This window comes from Tupaia chinensis, unplaced genomic scaffold, assembly GCF_000334495.1.
Source record: "Tupaia chinensis unplaced genomic scaffold, TupChi_1.0 Scaffold000451_2, whole genome shotgun sequence".
Classification (NCBI taxonomy): domain Eukaryota; kingdom Metazoa; phylum Chordata; class Mammalia; order Scandentia; family Tupaiidae; genus Tupaia; species Tupaia belangeri.
This window is the reverse complement of record NW_006159958.1, coordinates 804,308-817,810: the sequence shown is the minus strand read 5'-3', so window position 1 is coordinate 817,810 and position 13,503 is coordinate 804,308. Positions and strand designations below refer to the sequence as shown.

Below are 13,503 nucleotides of genomic sequence, written 5' to 3'. Positions count from 1 at the left end.
AACTCACGCCAGGCGCATGTGCGTGCGTGCCCATCCCCCCTGGGGGGTGATGTCTCGCTTTCTATCTCCCTGTCTGGCAAGCGCATGCGCCCTATAGTAAAGAATTTCAGTATGTGTGTTTTCCTGAGGATGAAGTTGAGTTTAGGATAAACTTACTATGCTTACAAAGCATTTATTGACAAGGAAAAAACAGTGACACAATCGAATGAATTAAAAGTTTAATTCTGAACCATTTTTATAACCGCATTTTCTCTTGAAGCATTGTATCACAGCAGGTTACAACAACTTTGGGATAAAAGGCAACTGGTAAACTGTCCAAAACAAGGTTCCAAATAACACCTCTTACTGATTTACCCTACCCATACGTATCCCAAATAAAGTTTTTAATCAAAAACATGAAATAGATCCACCTGCTTATTTTAAGCATATTAAAAAGGAAACTAATTGGACCATTTCTATTTGTCTATTTTATACAAAAAGGCTACACAATGTTACACTTTATTCAGATTACAATTAGAGTGATTATGAATTAGTGTTCTACACCGTTACTCAATTCTTAAAAATTAGAAATTGCTGTAGCAGTATTCACTATAACTTAACACTACGAGAAGACTTAAAAAACTAACAGTTACTGCAAAAAAAAAAAAAAATTAAAGAGCTACTTCAAAGCAAGCAAAGTCAGTACCATTACAGATTTTTTTTTAAAAAAATGTGTTTTAACAAGCAAGGCTAGGGTTTGATAAATTCCATCTTGTGATCCATTCTTGTGCATTCTTCATTTCTTGAGTCACTCCCAAAATCCATTTGTATTGTTACTCCTCGACCAAAAAGGACCAGAACAAAAAGTTTACTTCAATTGTTCCCATAGGAAACTCAGCTTGGTTAGTGTCAGGCACTTTCTGAGATACCAGCCCCCCCCTCGAGCCCTCTCAGCAACTCTACAGGCCAATCACAATGCAAGTTCAGACAGTGCAGCTGTATAAAGAGAGAAAGGCTGCTATTAATGTTTAAAACAGCAATGTTACTCATTTGAGTATGAAGTTGCAAAAGCTGTGGCAAAAAACATTAAAGTTATTAACTTCCACACATGATCACATAACAACCAGAAATCTGAGAACAGTCAAATGTTCCAAGACATCTCCTTTCAAAGTATATATCTGTTTTTGTGGCAGATTTACAAATAGGCCTAAACCACTCCCACCCTACCAACCAAGTCTTTCTGAAGTTCTGTAGGCAGAGTAAAAGTATTTTACCCAAACTGGCTTTTTTTTTTTTTTTTTTTAAACTTCTTACCTAAAGGATGATTTACAGGTCAGTATCAAACCAGGCCAGCTGATTGCTGTCGCCTGGAGGTAGCCCATCCATGAGGTCCTGGGCATGCTCCAGATCTGGCAGCCCATCAACTGGATAGTCAGCACCAGGGTGGTGGCCACCCATCTCATGCTCCATCATGGGGTCCATACCCAAGGCATCCTGGCCATATCCACCAGTACCTAAAGGATGATTTACAGGTCAGTATCAAACCAGGCCAGCTGATTGCTGTCGCCTGGAGGTAGCCCATCCATGAGGTCCTGGGCATGCCCCAGATCTGGCAGCCCATCAACTGGATAGTCAGCACCAGGGTGGTGGCCACCCATCTCATGCTCCATCATGGGGTCCATACCCAAGGCATCCTGGCCATATCCACCAGAGTGAAATGAACGGTAGCTGGGATCTAGAAGTCAGGGATGACAACAAAATGGGCAAGGGGAGAAGAGAGGGGAGAACAGATGTACAAGTCAATGGCGAGGTTAGAACATTCACAATTTGGCAGCAAACTTGACAGTAAGCGCTGTTTTCCTTTCCCTGCCTCTTCTAGTTCTAGCTTTCTTCAGCTAGGAAGTGTTCAGTGCCAGGCTTCACACACGCCAGGCCTCCTGAAGACTACGCAGTTTCCGCTAGAGACACACTGGTCAGTCCACCCCTCAACACTGCATTCTTTCTGGTGAGAATGAAGGTTCCTAGGGAGGAGAAGCAGCCAATCCACTGGGTGTCTGATCACCCAAGAACTGACAAATCAGGGGAAGAAACTGAAACAGGAGGCCTGGCAGGCGTGATCTAGCTATGACTGCAGGTGTTACACACAAAAGTACTAAGAGAATTCAAGACGCACTGTGACCAACGAAATCGCAACATGTTTTATCGTTAAGGGCTGGCATTAATCTATCAGGCACTTTGGAGGTCTAGTAATTAGGTGGAACCAGGTTAAGACCATACACTGTGGCTGTGACTGTTAGTGGTCTACTCCACCCTCCATCTTCGTTACCCCAATTTGAACTAGTTTCTCAGAAGACCCCGAAAATACAACTAGGTACATGTCCACCCCAGATCCGAGAGCTTGGTGACACTGAGTCTGCCACATACTATTTCTCTGGGTAGGTTGCAGACAAAGTATTATGGAGTCTCTGACCAAAAACAGAATAAAAAGCCCAGCTAATTATGAACACCCTGCACTGCAGAGGCCCACTGCAGCAGTAACACCCATCTGTTGTGTGGTGTGGTCCTGCTGCCTACTTAGTGTGTGGCTCGGAATTCCCTATGCGCTATTAAAGACGCTGCTGACTCTGGAATTTAAGAACTGCCTTTAATTGCAGCCACTACTTTCCTGCCAACACTAGTTTCCCAGATGAGCAAACGATTCTTTTGATAAAGCATTAGAACTTTAGCTTGATCTGGAGTTGATCAAGAAATGTGAGACACATACCATCCTGGCGATATCCAAGAGGCTCTCCCTGGGCGCCAATATCAAGTCCAAGATCAGCAGTCTATGTAACCAGGTTCAAGGAGAAGCAAACAAAGCAACATGAAAATTCTCAAAGTATATGTGCTATTAGTTTTTAAACACTACAAACTTTATAAAATATCTGAATTACAAAAGGAGCAAAGAATTCAAACATTACAGAAATACTTAAAAGTGGAAGCCCTTCAAAACGCCACCCCTCAGATACATGTTTTCTTTTTGCATAGTATAAAAATAATCACTTTATTCTTTCTACAAATACACAGATATCCTCTCAAGTATAAATGTGTGTGTATGTGGAGATATATATATATATCTCACACCTACTTTAGGTACCAGGTACCGGTCTAGGTGCTAGAGATACAGAGGTAAATCAAACAGGAAAAAGTGCTCCCCCCCGGAGTTGCTAACAGAATGTGTTATATGAAAAGAAAGCTTTTTAGCCCGAGTGGCTGGAAGGAGTGAACTGCCATTAACTGAGACTGAGAAGACTATGAGAACAGGTTTGGGGAGGTGGGGATGGGAAGGGAAGGTTAAGGCTCAAGTTAGAACATGTTAGCAAGATGCCTATGAAAACCCAAATAATACATGTTACTCACTGTTTGGCAATATTCATTTTTTTATAACTAACAAAAGGTATGTAATTATCTCTTTCCAGTCATTCCACAAATACAAGGGATCTTAAAAAGTTTGTGAAAAAATGAGTATTATGACAAAATTGCATGGTTTTCAAAATTGTTTTGCACTAAACTTTTCCTTTTTTTAAGGTTTCTGCCATAGGGCACATGTGCTTGCCAAAGACAAAAGAGGGGAAATGAGAAATCACCCCTCCACACCCCAAGAAGATAGCCATGCCATAATCCCTTCTACTCCACTTTCCTCTCCAGATTTAGGCACGCACAAACCTGGCATGATTTTTAAGCTGCTAGGTCCAGGACTCAAACCACCATCAGTCACGTGGGAATCTAGGGCCTTAACTACCACACCACATGCCGGCTCCAGTAAACTTGAACTCTAATTCTATTTTTCCATAACTTTTTGACGTCCCAACATGTGATCTACTATGACTGACTACCAGTAACTTGTACGTCTGTTCTCCTCTCTCTTCTCCCCTTGCCCAGTTTGTCGTCATCCCTGACTCTTCTACATCCCAGCTATGGTTCATTTCACTCTGGTGGATATGGCCAGGATTTGGGTATGGACCCCAAGATGGAGCATGACAAGGGTGGCCACCACCCTGGTTATTGGCTGGATAAAAAAGACATTTAGATGGTCCTAGTTTTATTAGAAGTACTGTTTCAATTTCAATGAATCCCCATACCGAGGACAAATGCTGCTGAGGAATTAAAGTAGAAAAGTTTAGAAAAGTGAGTTAAAAAAAAGAATTACAATGGGGCCAGGAGTTAGTATGTTTAATCAGAATGCCTCTTTCTTGGGACAAGCAGTTAGCATAATGGCTATGTCGCTGGACTCCCACATAGACGACCGCAGTTTGCATCCTGGACCCGGTGGCTTGAAACTCATGCCGGGCGCATGTGCGTGCGTGCCCGGGATCCTGAGAGGAGAGGGGATTGCGCCCTGGCCATCCCCCCGGAGGGTGATTTCTCACTTTCTGCCTCTCTGTCTGGTGAGAATATGCGCCCTATTGCAAAAGCCTTTCAAAAAAAAAAGAATGCCTCTTTCTTTACATTCTTTTTGAAAAACCTTCGGAAACATTTTCCTCTCCCTCCCTCCCAAATCTGAATGTTAACCAGTACAACTTGAAATGGTTTTGAATAGACTCAGGTCCTCACAGCAGAGATCATAGAGAACAAATATGCGAGCCAGGGGTACAGTCAGTGGGAACAGACTGGACACGGTGTGTTCTGGGGGGAAACAGCACGCTGCCTTACCTGCTCGAGCAAACTACCAGATAAATATGCTCACTGCCTACCTCGTTCCAAGCCATCGGCTCTGTTCTGAAGAGAGAACTGGTCAGCTCAACCGAGAGCCGTTTCTTGTAATCCTGTGGCTTGTCCTCAGACATTCGGAACAAAACAGCAGCTGCATATGTGGCTAGGAAAGAAACAGAAAAGGGCCACTGAAGCAAGGCTGAGGCCACCCTGTACACACGCACTCAGGGCTTCAGTTCCTGTTCACTTACCTACACCTTCGTTCCTGGAGTGGAGTAATTCTGTGAGAGGAGCTGTAGCTCCCTCGGCCTCAATAGCCTCTGCAGCCTCCTTGTCTTGAGCAAGTTCACAGAGGACCCCTGCAGCTACTCTCTGGATATTTTCAATGGGAGAATAAAGCAGCTGGAAGGAAACACACAGACAAAACCTAATTAAATCTAAAATTAAAACATGGCGAGCACTCTCCCTGTGGTACAAACATTCCCAAAGTAGAAGGAGCATTCACACTTTGTATATTAAACCACATTCTCTGAAGTTATGTCCTAAGATATTTAATGCTTTGAAGCCCCGGATTTCTAGAATAATTTTTTAGCTATGAACTCTTTCTTCAGAGGTGATTTTAACTGACCCATGATTTGGAAAAGCAGAGCGGGTTGAGGACTTGTGCCCTGAGCAGTTCTCCACTCTCCAAAACAGAGTACCCCTAAAAGTAGTGTTAAACCTTCTCCTTTTAAAGGCTGCAGTCCCAGTATTTCTCCTCCTATGACCCAAGAAAAAGGAAGGGAATTTTCATCAATTAAATGTTAGTACCCCTATTTTGGTCCCTAAGTCTCAAACTCTATTGATCATGAAATGCCTTAAATTTTACAGACATCTAAAATGTAGAACACCTCACTTAAAACCAACATACCTGCACAAACAGAGGAATGGTGTTCAGTCCTCTGATTACAATTCGGTTGTGAACATCACGAGCTAGAATGTGAAGGGCTCCAGTACAACCTTCAACTATTTCTTCCATGCGGACCCCCTCCTACCAAAGAAACAGGGTTAATGGGCATTCTCCTCTCTGCAAAGCTTATGAATGTAAGGCTTTCTGTCCTGAGTAGCAGTTACGAGACTAAAATTATTCAGATACCATATACTACAGCTGTCTGTGGTTTGCCATACATTCAGGAATCAAGGAACCCATTAAATGTCACTGAAAGTTGGGGCCGGTAGGTAGCGTGGTGGTTAAGGGCACTGGGCTCCTACATGGCCAACCATGGTTCAAGTCCCAAATCTGGCAGCTTGCTTTCTCACTTTCCCTTGTTCTCTCTCACTCTGTCCCTCTCTGGTCAAATTAAAATAAATCAATAGATAAAGAAAGTTAAACAAGATAATTCTTTAAAAAAAAAAAAATTCACTGAAAGCACTAATTCCAGGTAGCACCCCTTCACCACACAGTGAAGTACAGCCTCCTCAAACCCATGAATCCCTAAGTAACTGTCTTACAGGGAGGGTACCAACCACACTAAGTAAACAGTACATAAAAAGAGAAGATACAGATGAAAGAGAAAATACTCAGACTCCATCAATGTTTTTCTGTCATATACTCCCTCTCTTTTTGTACATCTATTCATATTTGGTGAATTATCACCAACCGATAAAAATTCAACTGAGCAACAGGCAGAAAATCCATTTCTTACTTCTTCTAAGACTATTCAACTGTTAAGTACCGACTGCTTCCCCCATTTGTGGATTAAATTTTTAAAAGGCTCTGATTGTGCTATTTTTAACAGCGTTTAGGAACAACTTTATTCTTATAAGGACATAAAAACTTCTTTCTTCCTAGATTAGAGATTTAAAATGGTGCCCTCTCCATGTTATTAATAAACCACTCTACGAGATGGGTTGACCCCAAAAGAGAGAATGCAAAAAACCCAAGTATGCATGTGAGCAATGACTAGCAATATGGGATTCCCAAAATCTGTTCTGGTAGGGCCCATCTCTGGTTTCTAAAGTAACCTTGTTGAATAAAAGAGAAGTCTTTGACAGTCTGGATCTTGAAGTCTGAGAAATCCAAAGTGTTTTTAGATTATGTCCATGCAATGGACTCAAACTTGACATCAAAGCTTCAGGCAGAGAATACTGTTAAAAGAGTCCAGAAATGCTACTGATTCTGAAATGGGGGTATTACAGTCTTAGGTCTATGGAAATAGTTTAAACCCCTCATGATAGAGGGAGTAGAAAGTCCTGTTAAGTACTTGTAGAGTAGGATAAGAAAGAAGCTCTGCCATCGGACAGGCTTGCATTGAAATTCTGGCTCTGCCCCTTCCTATGATGAGCCTTTGCATGGATTAGATGAGAACACTCCTCGGGGTCCCTGGCCCCAAATCAGTAAATCATCCTGGACATTCCCTTTTTAAGACTGCCTATGCAATGGACGTAGCCAAGGAAATGGCACCAGGATCCATGTTGATCCTTATCTTCTCTGCAACCACAGAAACTTTTAAGTATTTTTACTCATTAGCAGTCCTTCCGGAAGGGGTACAGGGAGAGAATCAAAGAGCAGAGAAGTTCAGGATTTCTGCATTCCTTTAGGGAGCCAGGTTTCGCTGTAAAGATGTACTTACCACAAACTGCTGTTGTGTACCACCCATGGATGTACGACGCTGGGTATCCTGATGTGCACGGACAAGCAGCTGAACTAGCCGTGGAATAGCACCCTGCTCACGCAAAGGTGCATGATTTGCTGGACAAAGGGCAAGATTTCGAATCAATCCAACAGTAGCCTACAGATAAAAAGGAAGAATTGACATACAAGTCAACAAAATCCTTTTTCTTTGCCTAAAATTCTAACCACAGTTAAGTCTGCTGGTACCAACTATAAGGTGGCACTGACTACATCAATATTTCAGCACCTTGTCCCCATCCTGGCAATAACATTTTACTAAGAATACAATTCGCCTTCATCAGTCCCTATGCCTAGACCTCCATCCAATAGCTAAAGGTTGTTCATTTTCGGTCTGTAGCTCTCTACTTTGGTTGTCATCTTACCTTTATAAGAGGCCAATGGGATGGTGGGTGTAGGAGTTTAACCACAACTGGTAGTCCGTAGTGAAGGCGAACAGCATTCTGGGCCATCTCTGCCTCTTGGTGTCGGCTGGTGAGATGACGAAGAGCACAAATGGCAGGCTCAGTGATGTCCTCCCTGTCGCCAGCACGAAGGACAGTACGCACAAGCGCCTCAATACCACCCACTTGGCACACCATCATCTTATTCTTGTAATTATTGCAGGTGAGATTAGAAAGAATTCCAGCTGCACAGGTGACCACATTTATATCATCTGAACCCAGAAGCTGAACAAGAGTCCCAAGGAGACCTTCCATCCCTTCCTATGGAGGTAGAAACAGATGCTCAGTACACACACGGTCATCTTGATTCTGTCACCGAGGCACCAGTTTACTTAGGTCTTTACCTGTTTAGTTGCAGCATCTGAAAGATTCCTAAGAGTCCAAAGACAGTTCTGAACAAGACGTTGACTGGGATCTGTCAGGTGAAGTCCTAAAGCTTGCATCCCGCCTAGAAAAGTCAAAAGAATATAAGGCAACTTCCTATCAGCTCCAGTCTTCTTGGTATTCTCTATATCCAAAGCTAACCTCCCTCCCCTTAAGTACTTTTTATTTCCCCTCTTTTTACAGGATGTTGTTCAGTTTCCTTTTCTTTTCCAGTTCACTTCACGAGTAAGAATTTCTTCCAAATAGCTATTGTTCCTTTCCTATGTGGAGAAAGCCTGCATAAATTATCCCCATGTCGGTACTATTTCATCCTTTCATCCATTCGGTATTTTCAAAAATATTTATTCAGTACCAGGCTCTTTCTGAACTGGAGATACACCACCGAGCAAAATAGTCAAAAATCCCTACCCTTATAGAGCTTTAGGTCTAGCTGGAAGAGGCAGACCATAAACAAATATATAATCAAAAAACTAAAACCATACGGCATGTCAGATGATATTAAGTGCTATAACACAAAAGGAAGGAAGAGGATGATGATCCAAATTTAAGTAGGGTAATTAGGTCAACTTCAGTGTGAAGGTGACATCTGGGCAGACTTAAAGGAGCCATGCAAATTCCCGGGGGAAGAATAATCCAAAAGAAGGCTTTAGAACACTACTGTTGAGGACTATAAGAAAGTGACAGACTACAAAACATGTGCTCCCGAAGTGCACAACCTTCCACCCGTAGGACCCTTAATGCACTAAGGAGCACGAATGTATGCCCAATCCTAGCACATTAGTTTAATTTCACCCATCCCACTACAACTCAAGTCACTTTTTTTTTTTTTTCACTATAGGGCGCGTGCGCTCGCCAGACAGAGAGAGACATAGAGACAGAAAGCGAGAAATCACCCCCCAGGGGGGATGGTCACGCCGCAATCCCTTCTCCTCCATTCTCCTCCTGGGATCTTGGGCACGCACGTACACGTGCCCAGCGTGAGTTTTAAGCCACCAGGTCCGGGACGCGAACCGCGGTCGACTATGTGGGAGTCCAGCGACATAGCCATTACGCTAACTGCTGGTTCCCAACTCAAGTCACTTTTGATTGCAGTGAGAAGTACTTTCCTTGGCTCTTTGTTCACCCTTCAGGTCTGGTTTCATTTCCTTAACCTGGTTTAGGTCTACCTGCTCTCATGCTGATGGTGCCCTGTCCTTTCCCATCACCAGTATAATTTAGTCTTCCTTCCCTACAAGACAAAGATCATCTCGACCAGGTTCCTTCTTCACAATGGTTCCAGCTACTAGTTGAGTAGCCTGTGTAAGACTAATGTTCAGTACTGGCTACATCATTACCTTCTCTCCCCTCAGTAAAACTTCATTCCCTCCCTCGACATAACATTAACTGTGAAGAGTGGATCTTGACCTCAGATGCCCATCAGAATAGCCTGGCTACATAGACTTTAAAAAAACACATACATTCTGATTCAACAAGTCTACAGAAGAAGTCCCATGAAGACCTTTGTAGCACCCTGTACCCCCCCACCCCTTACCCCCATACACTAAGAGGAAAACTTCCAAATCTCTACCCCTGCCTTCCCTCGTATTCTGGTATCATACATACATTTCTAGCCAACTACTGACCTTTTAGTCACTTTAGATACGCCAGCTTCTTCAATTATTTTGTTCAAAAATTGATCCCCCTGATAGTTCCATTTATCTCATGGTACTAATAATGCTCTCTCCGCCATAACAAATTTTGGTAGTTCCTTTAGCCTCTACACTACTACTTTCTATAACTGTTTCAGAACTCAATCTTTCAACTTTTGCAGTATATTTCTAAAACCAAACTCTTCTACTCCATTAAGTTTAACATCCCTGCAGTTTGGTCTTGCTTCTGATTTTTAATATTCTAGTATTAATATTCCAAACATACCACTGTGATGCAATGCCACTGCTTATTATCTGTATCTAAATAGAGACAGTTATTCTTACTATCTATAACATAAAAGCTACATTCTTTAGCACGAGTTTAAAGAATCACTTAAAATGTAGATTCCACCTAGTCTTCCAAACTGAACTAAGTATTCTACATCTATAGTCCTGAAGCTGCAATAAAGCATGAATAAACTCATAAACTCTATGAGTAAATATTTTACAGGGGTCTGGAAGGCTGTGAGCAGTATGGCCCTGACCAGCTAGCTCATCAACCTTATCCTGGGCCATTATTCACTAGGTTCTATGTACATGAAACTTCTCTTCAGGCCCTAGTACTCCACAATCTCTCTCCCACCTCTAGGATGCATTACATGTCTCTTTTCTCTAACAATAAAGCACTGGATCCCCATTCCTCATATAGGCAACAGACGGTGTTCTCCTCATCCTGAAGTCTTATTTAACACTCCCTTAAAAAGGCCCCTCTCCCTTGATCTAATTAGCTAGCTGCCCGCCCCACTGTTATCACAGTTTGTTACTTTTTCCTCTTAAAACTCACTCCAATTTATAATCACTACGTATTTTTGCCACCTTTATAAGACTTAAGACTAAGCACAGGACCCCGCCTATTGTGTGACTCAGCAGATACTATTGCTTGAAATACATTACGTGCCTTGTATTTTCAGGATAAACAAATGAAATCAGAATAACCTGGGGGACCTTCTTAAAATGAGGATCCTTAGGCTTCGAATCCCATACATTTCCAGGTACCGACACACCTTCCTGTGACTTCAAATCAACTGCCTGTTCTTGACATAAGCATCAACTCTCAAGAGATTACAGTGCAATCAATCTAAAAATCTGTATTTTTAGCAAGCACTACAGGTAATTCTGGAATAGCTGATAGAGTTCCCATTCCTGGGCCAATCCAGAGCATGACCATTCCCCATGGTGGTGGTGGTGGTGATGGTGGTGACAGTGGGTGCTCTCTCATTTTCTCTCTCTCTCTCTTCAGTAAACACCCATGCCCTCGGGCAAGTTAAAAAATATATATATTCCATTCCCTTCTTCTATATATACCCTTCTCTATGTACCCAAGGCTGTGGTCCTGGGCAGCCATAATTTCTCTCCCTCCCCATTAATTCTTGAGTAAAATTTTCCTCAATGAATGGGAAAAATAAATCACCCCTATGCATCACCCTCAACATTTGCTTCTTTCAAATTTCTTTCTGGTTTTGACACTTGGTTTGAGAGTCTAGGTAGTCACTATTAGATGGGTTCTCGAAAAGAGGATGCTAGGTAGCTAAAGAGTATATCTTCCTAACAAAAACAAAAACAAGCCCCAGGGTACTTTCAAATGTCTTTATATTTTTTCTCTTCTGGTTTTGACACTTGGTTTGAGAGTCTAGGTAGTCACTATTAGATGGGTTCTCGAAAAGAGGATGCTAGGTAGCTAAAGAGTATATCTTCCTAACAAAAACAAAAACAAGCCCCAGTGTAAATCATCTAATCTCTGCCTCTACTGCCAACACACATATGCTATAAACTACCACACACAAGCTGCCTCATTAAACATATTCGGGAACAGGAAAAAAAAAAAAAACAGCCTGTTCATGGAGAATACAGACTACCAGGATAACTGCTCATGAGTATAAGTCAGTTACGTCACTACACGAAATTGTAGACATATGCATACATACCCAGGAATCTGACAGGAGGGAGAAGTGGAAGAAAAAAGTATTGTGGCACAACCATGCCCACTGAGGAGTGGGAGGAGGTTCTCAGAAGGGAAGGAGAGACAACCAACCTGGGCAGTGAGAAGAACTTACACTTGGATGCAAACTGAATAGAACCATCTACTTTCACTCCATTACGGTTAAGTTCTATTGCCTTTTCCCAGAAAGGTTATCTAATCAGAGGCGTGGATGCTGAACACTTGAGACCTCAGAAGAGATTAATATACTTACCAGCTTCTACAATAGCCGGTTTATTACTAGAGCAGACAGACAGCACCTTCAGTACTCTGCTTGTGGTCCACAATAGTTTCTCATAAGTGTAGGTCCTCATTATATTTACCAAAGCTTGGGGTCCACCACTAGCTAGAATGATCAACTAAAAAAAAAAAAGTGTATAAGCCATTAGTCATGGAATCCTGACGATGTAACCGAGAAAAGCCCTATTACCAACCTACTTCAGCATGCTACTCAAATTTCAGCACCCCAGTCCTCCTAAAACTGTATCAGCTTTGGCTCAATTATTTTTCTCTTTCGTTTATAATAGCAAAAGAAAAAGATAGAAACCTGGTTGGAATGAAATAGTAATACCCAAAAATCAAAGTTATTTCAAAACTGACTTGCTGAAATTTGAACCAGAACAGATTTAAAATTTCTAATCATTTGGCCCTTTGATTTTCCTAGTCATAGCCACCCTAAAAAGAGATACTCTAAAATAATCATTCACTGCAGCCCTTATACTCCCCCCACCTCCTAGTTCTCCAAAAATAAATTCCCTCACTTTTCACCTAGGCTGAAAATTCTGTTTCTCATTACTCTAACACGTTCTACAAAGCCCTGTGAGATCTGCCCTGCTAATCTCAATAGCCTCACTTTAAACCTTTCCTCTTTACTCCTTGTATTTCTCTCCATTACTCACCATGCTCCGCCCTCTTTAGAACATTGTCACTGTACTGTTTTCTCACCTAACCATCACCTGGTCATTCCCTTCTGTTCCTTGAAAACTGAATGCAACTATTCCTTTCCACAAGAATGAAACTATTGGCTTCTTTAAGAAATCTCCTTGAATACTCAGAACAGGGTCTATTTCCAATCTGTTACATACTCTCACAGCCCCTCGCTTCTTCCTAACACAAGAATTTAATAGCCATGAGGTTACTAGGCTATTTCATTCTAATTCCCATCCAAGAATGGAAACTCAAAGAGAAGCTTGCCAGCCATATCCCAAGTGTTTAGCACAGTACTTTATACACAGATATTCAAATACTTAAGAGATATCCAACTTTTCTAAGATTCATACATAGGAGAATTTACAAGTCCACTGGATGATGGGGTCTCCAATGTTCCATGAAAACCACATTAAATACAATTTTTTTTTTACCTTGCTTTCTTGATTTCCATAAGCTAAAATCTGAAGGCAGTCTGTTGTAATAGCCAGGAACTTAACATTTGTTTTGTTGAGCAAAGCAACCATTTTCTGCAGCCCACCAGCTAAACGCACAGCCATTTTAGCTCCTTCTTGATGTAATAAAAGGTTGTGGAGAGTTGTGATGGCATAAAACAATACAGAATCCACTGGTGAACTAGGAAGGAAAAAAAAGCCTTATCAGAAATACTGATTACACTCATCTACTTACTTTAAGCATTCTGATCCAATTTTCTCACCCAAGCATTTTCACCAGGGCAGG

At 41.8% G+C, this 13,503-nt stretch overlaps 1 protein-coding gene across 1 annotated transcript in view; it reads right to left on the bottom strand.

The window, feature by feature from the left end:
• Positions 1-203: 203 nt before the first annotated feature.
• Positions 204-13,503, bottom strand: part of CTNNB1 (catenin beta 1) — a 14,790-nt gene continuing 1,490 nt past the window's right edge. Inside the window, 12 exon segments of the mRNA XM_014590465.2 lie at positions 204-1,293; positions 1,494-1,714; positions 2,744-2,804; positions 4,713-4,834; positions 4,923-5,073; positions 5,582-5,701; positions 7,284-7,442; positions 7,708-8,046; positions 8,130-8,233; positions 12,050-12,194; positions 13,197-13,398; positions 13,481-13,503. The exon segment at positions 13,481-13,503 is cut by the window's right edge and continues 9 nt beyond it. Of these exon segments, the coding sequence (XP_014445951.1) occupies positions 1,506-1,714; positions 2,744-2,804; positions 4,713-4,834; positions 4,923-5,073; positions 5,582-5,701; positions 7,284-7,442; positions 7,708-8,046; positions 8,130-8,233; positions 12,050-12,194; positions 13,197-13,398; positions 13,481-13,503 (1,635 nt within the window). The 3' untranslated portion in view covers positions 204-1,293; positions 1,494-1,505.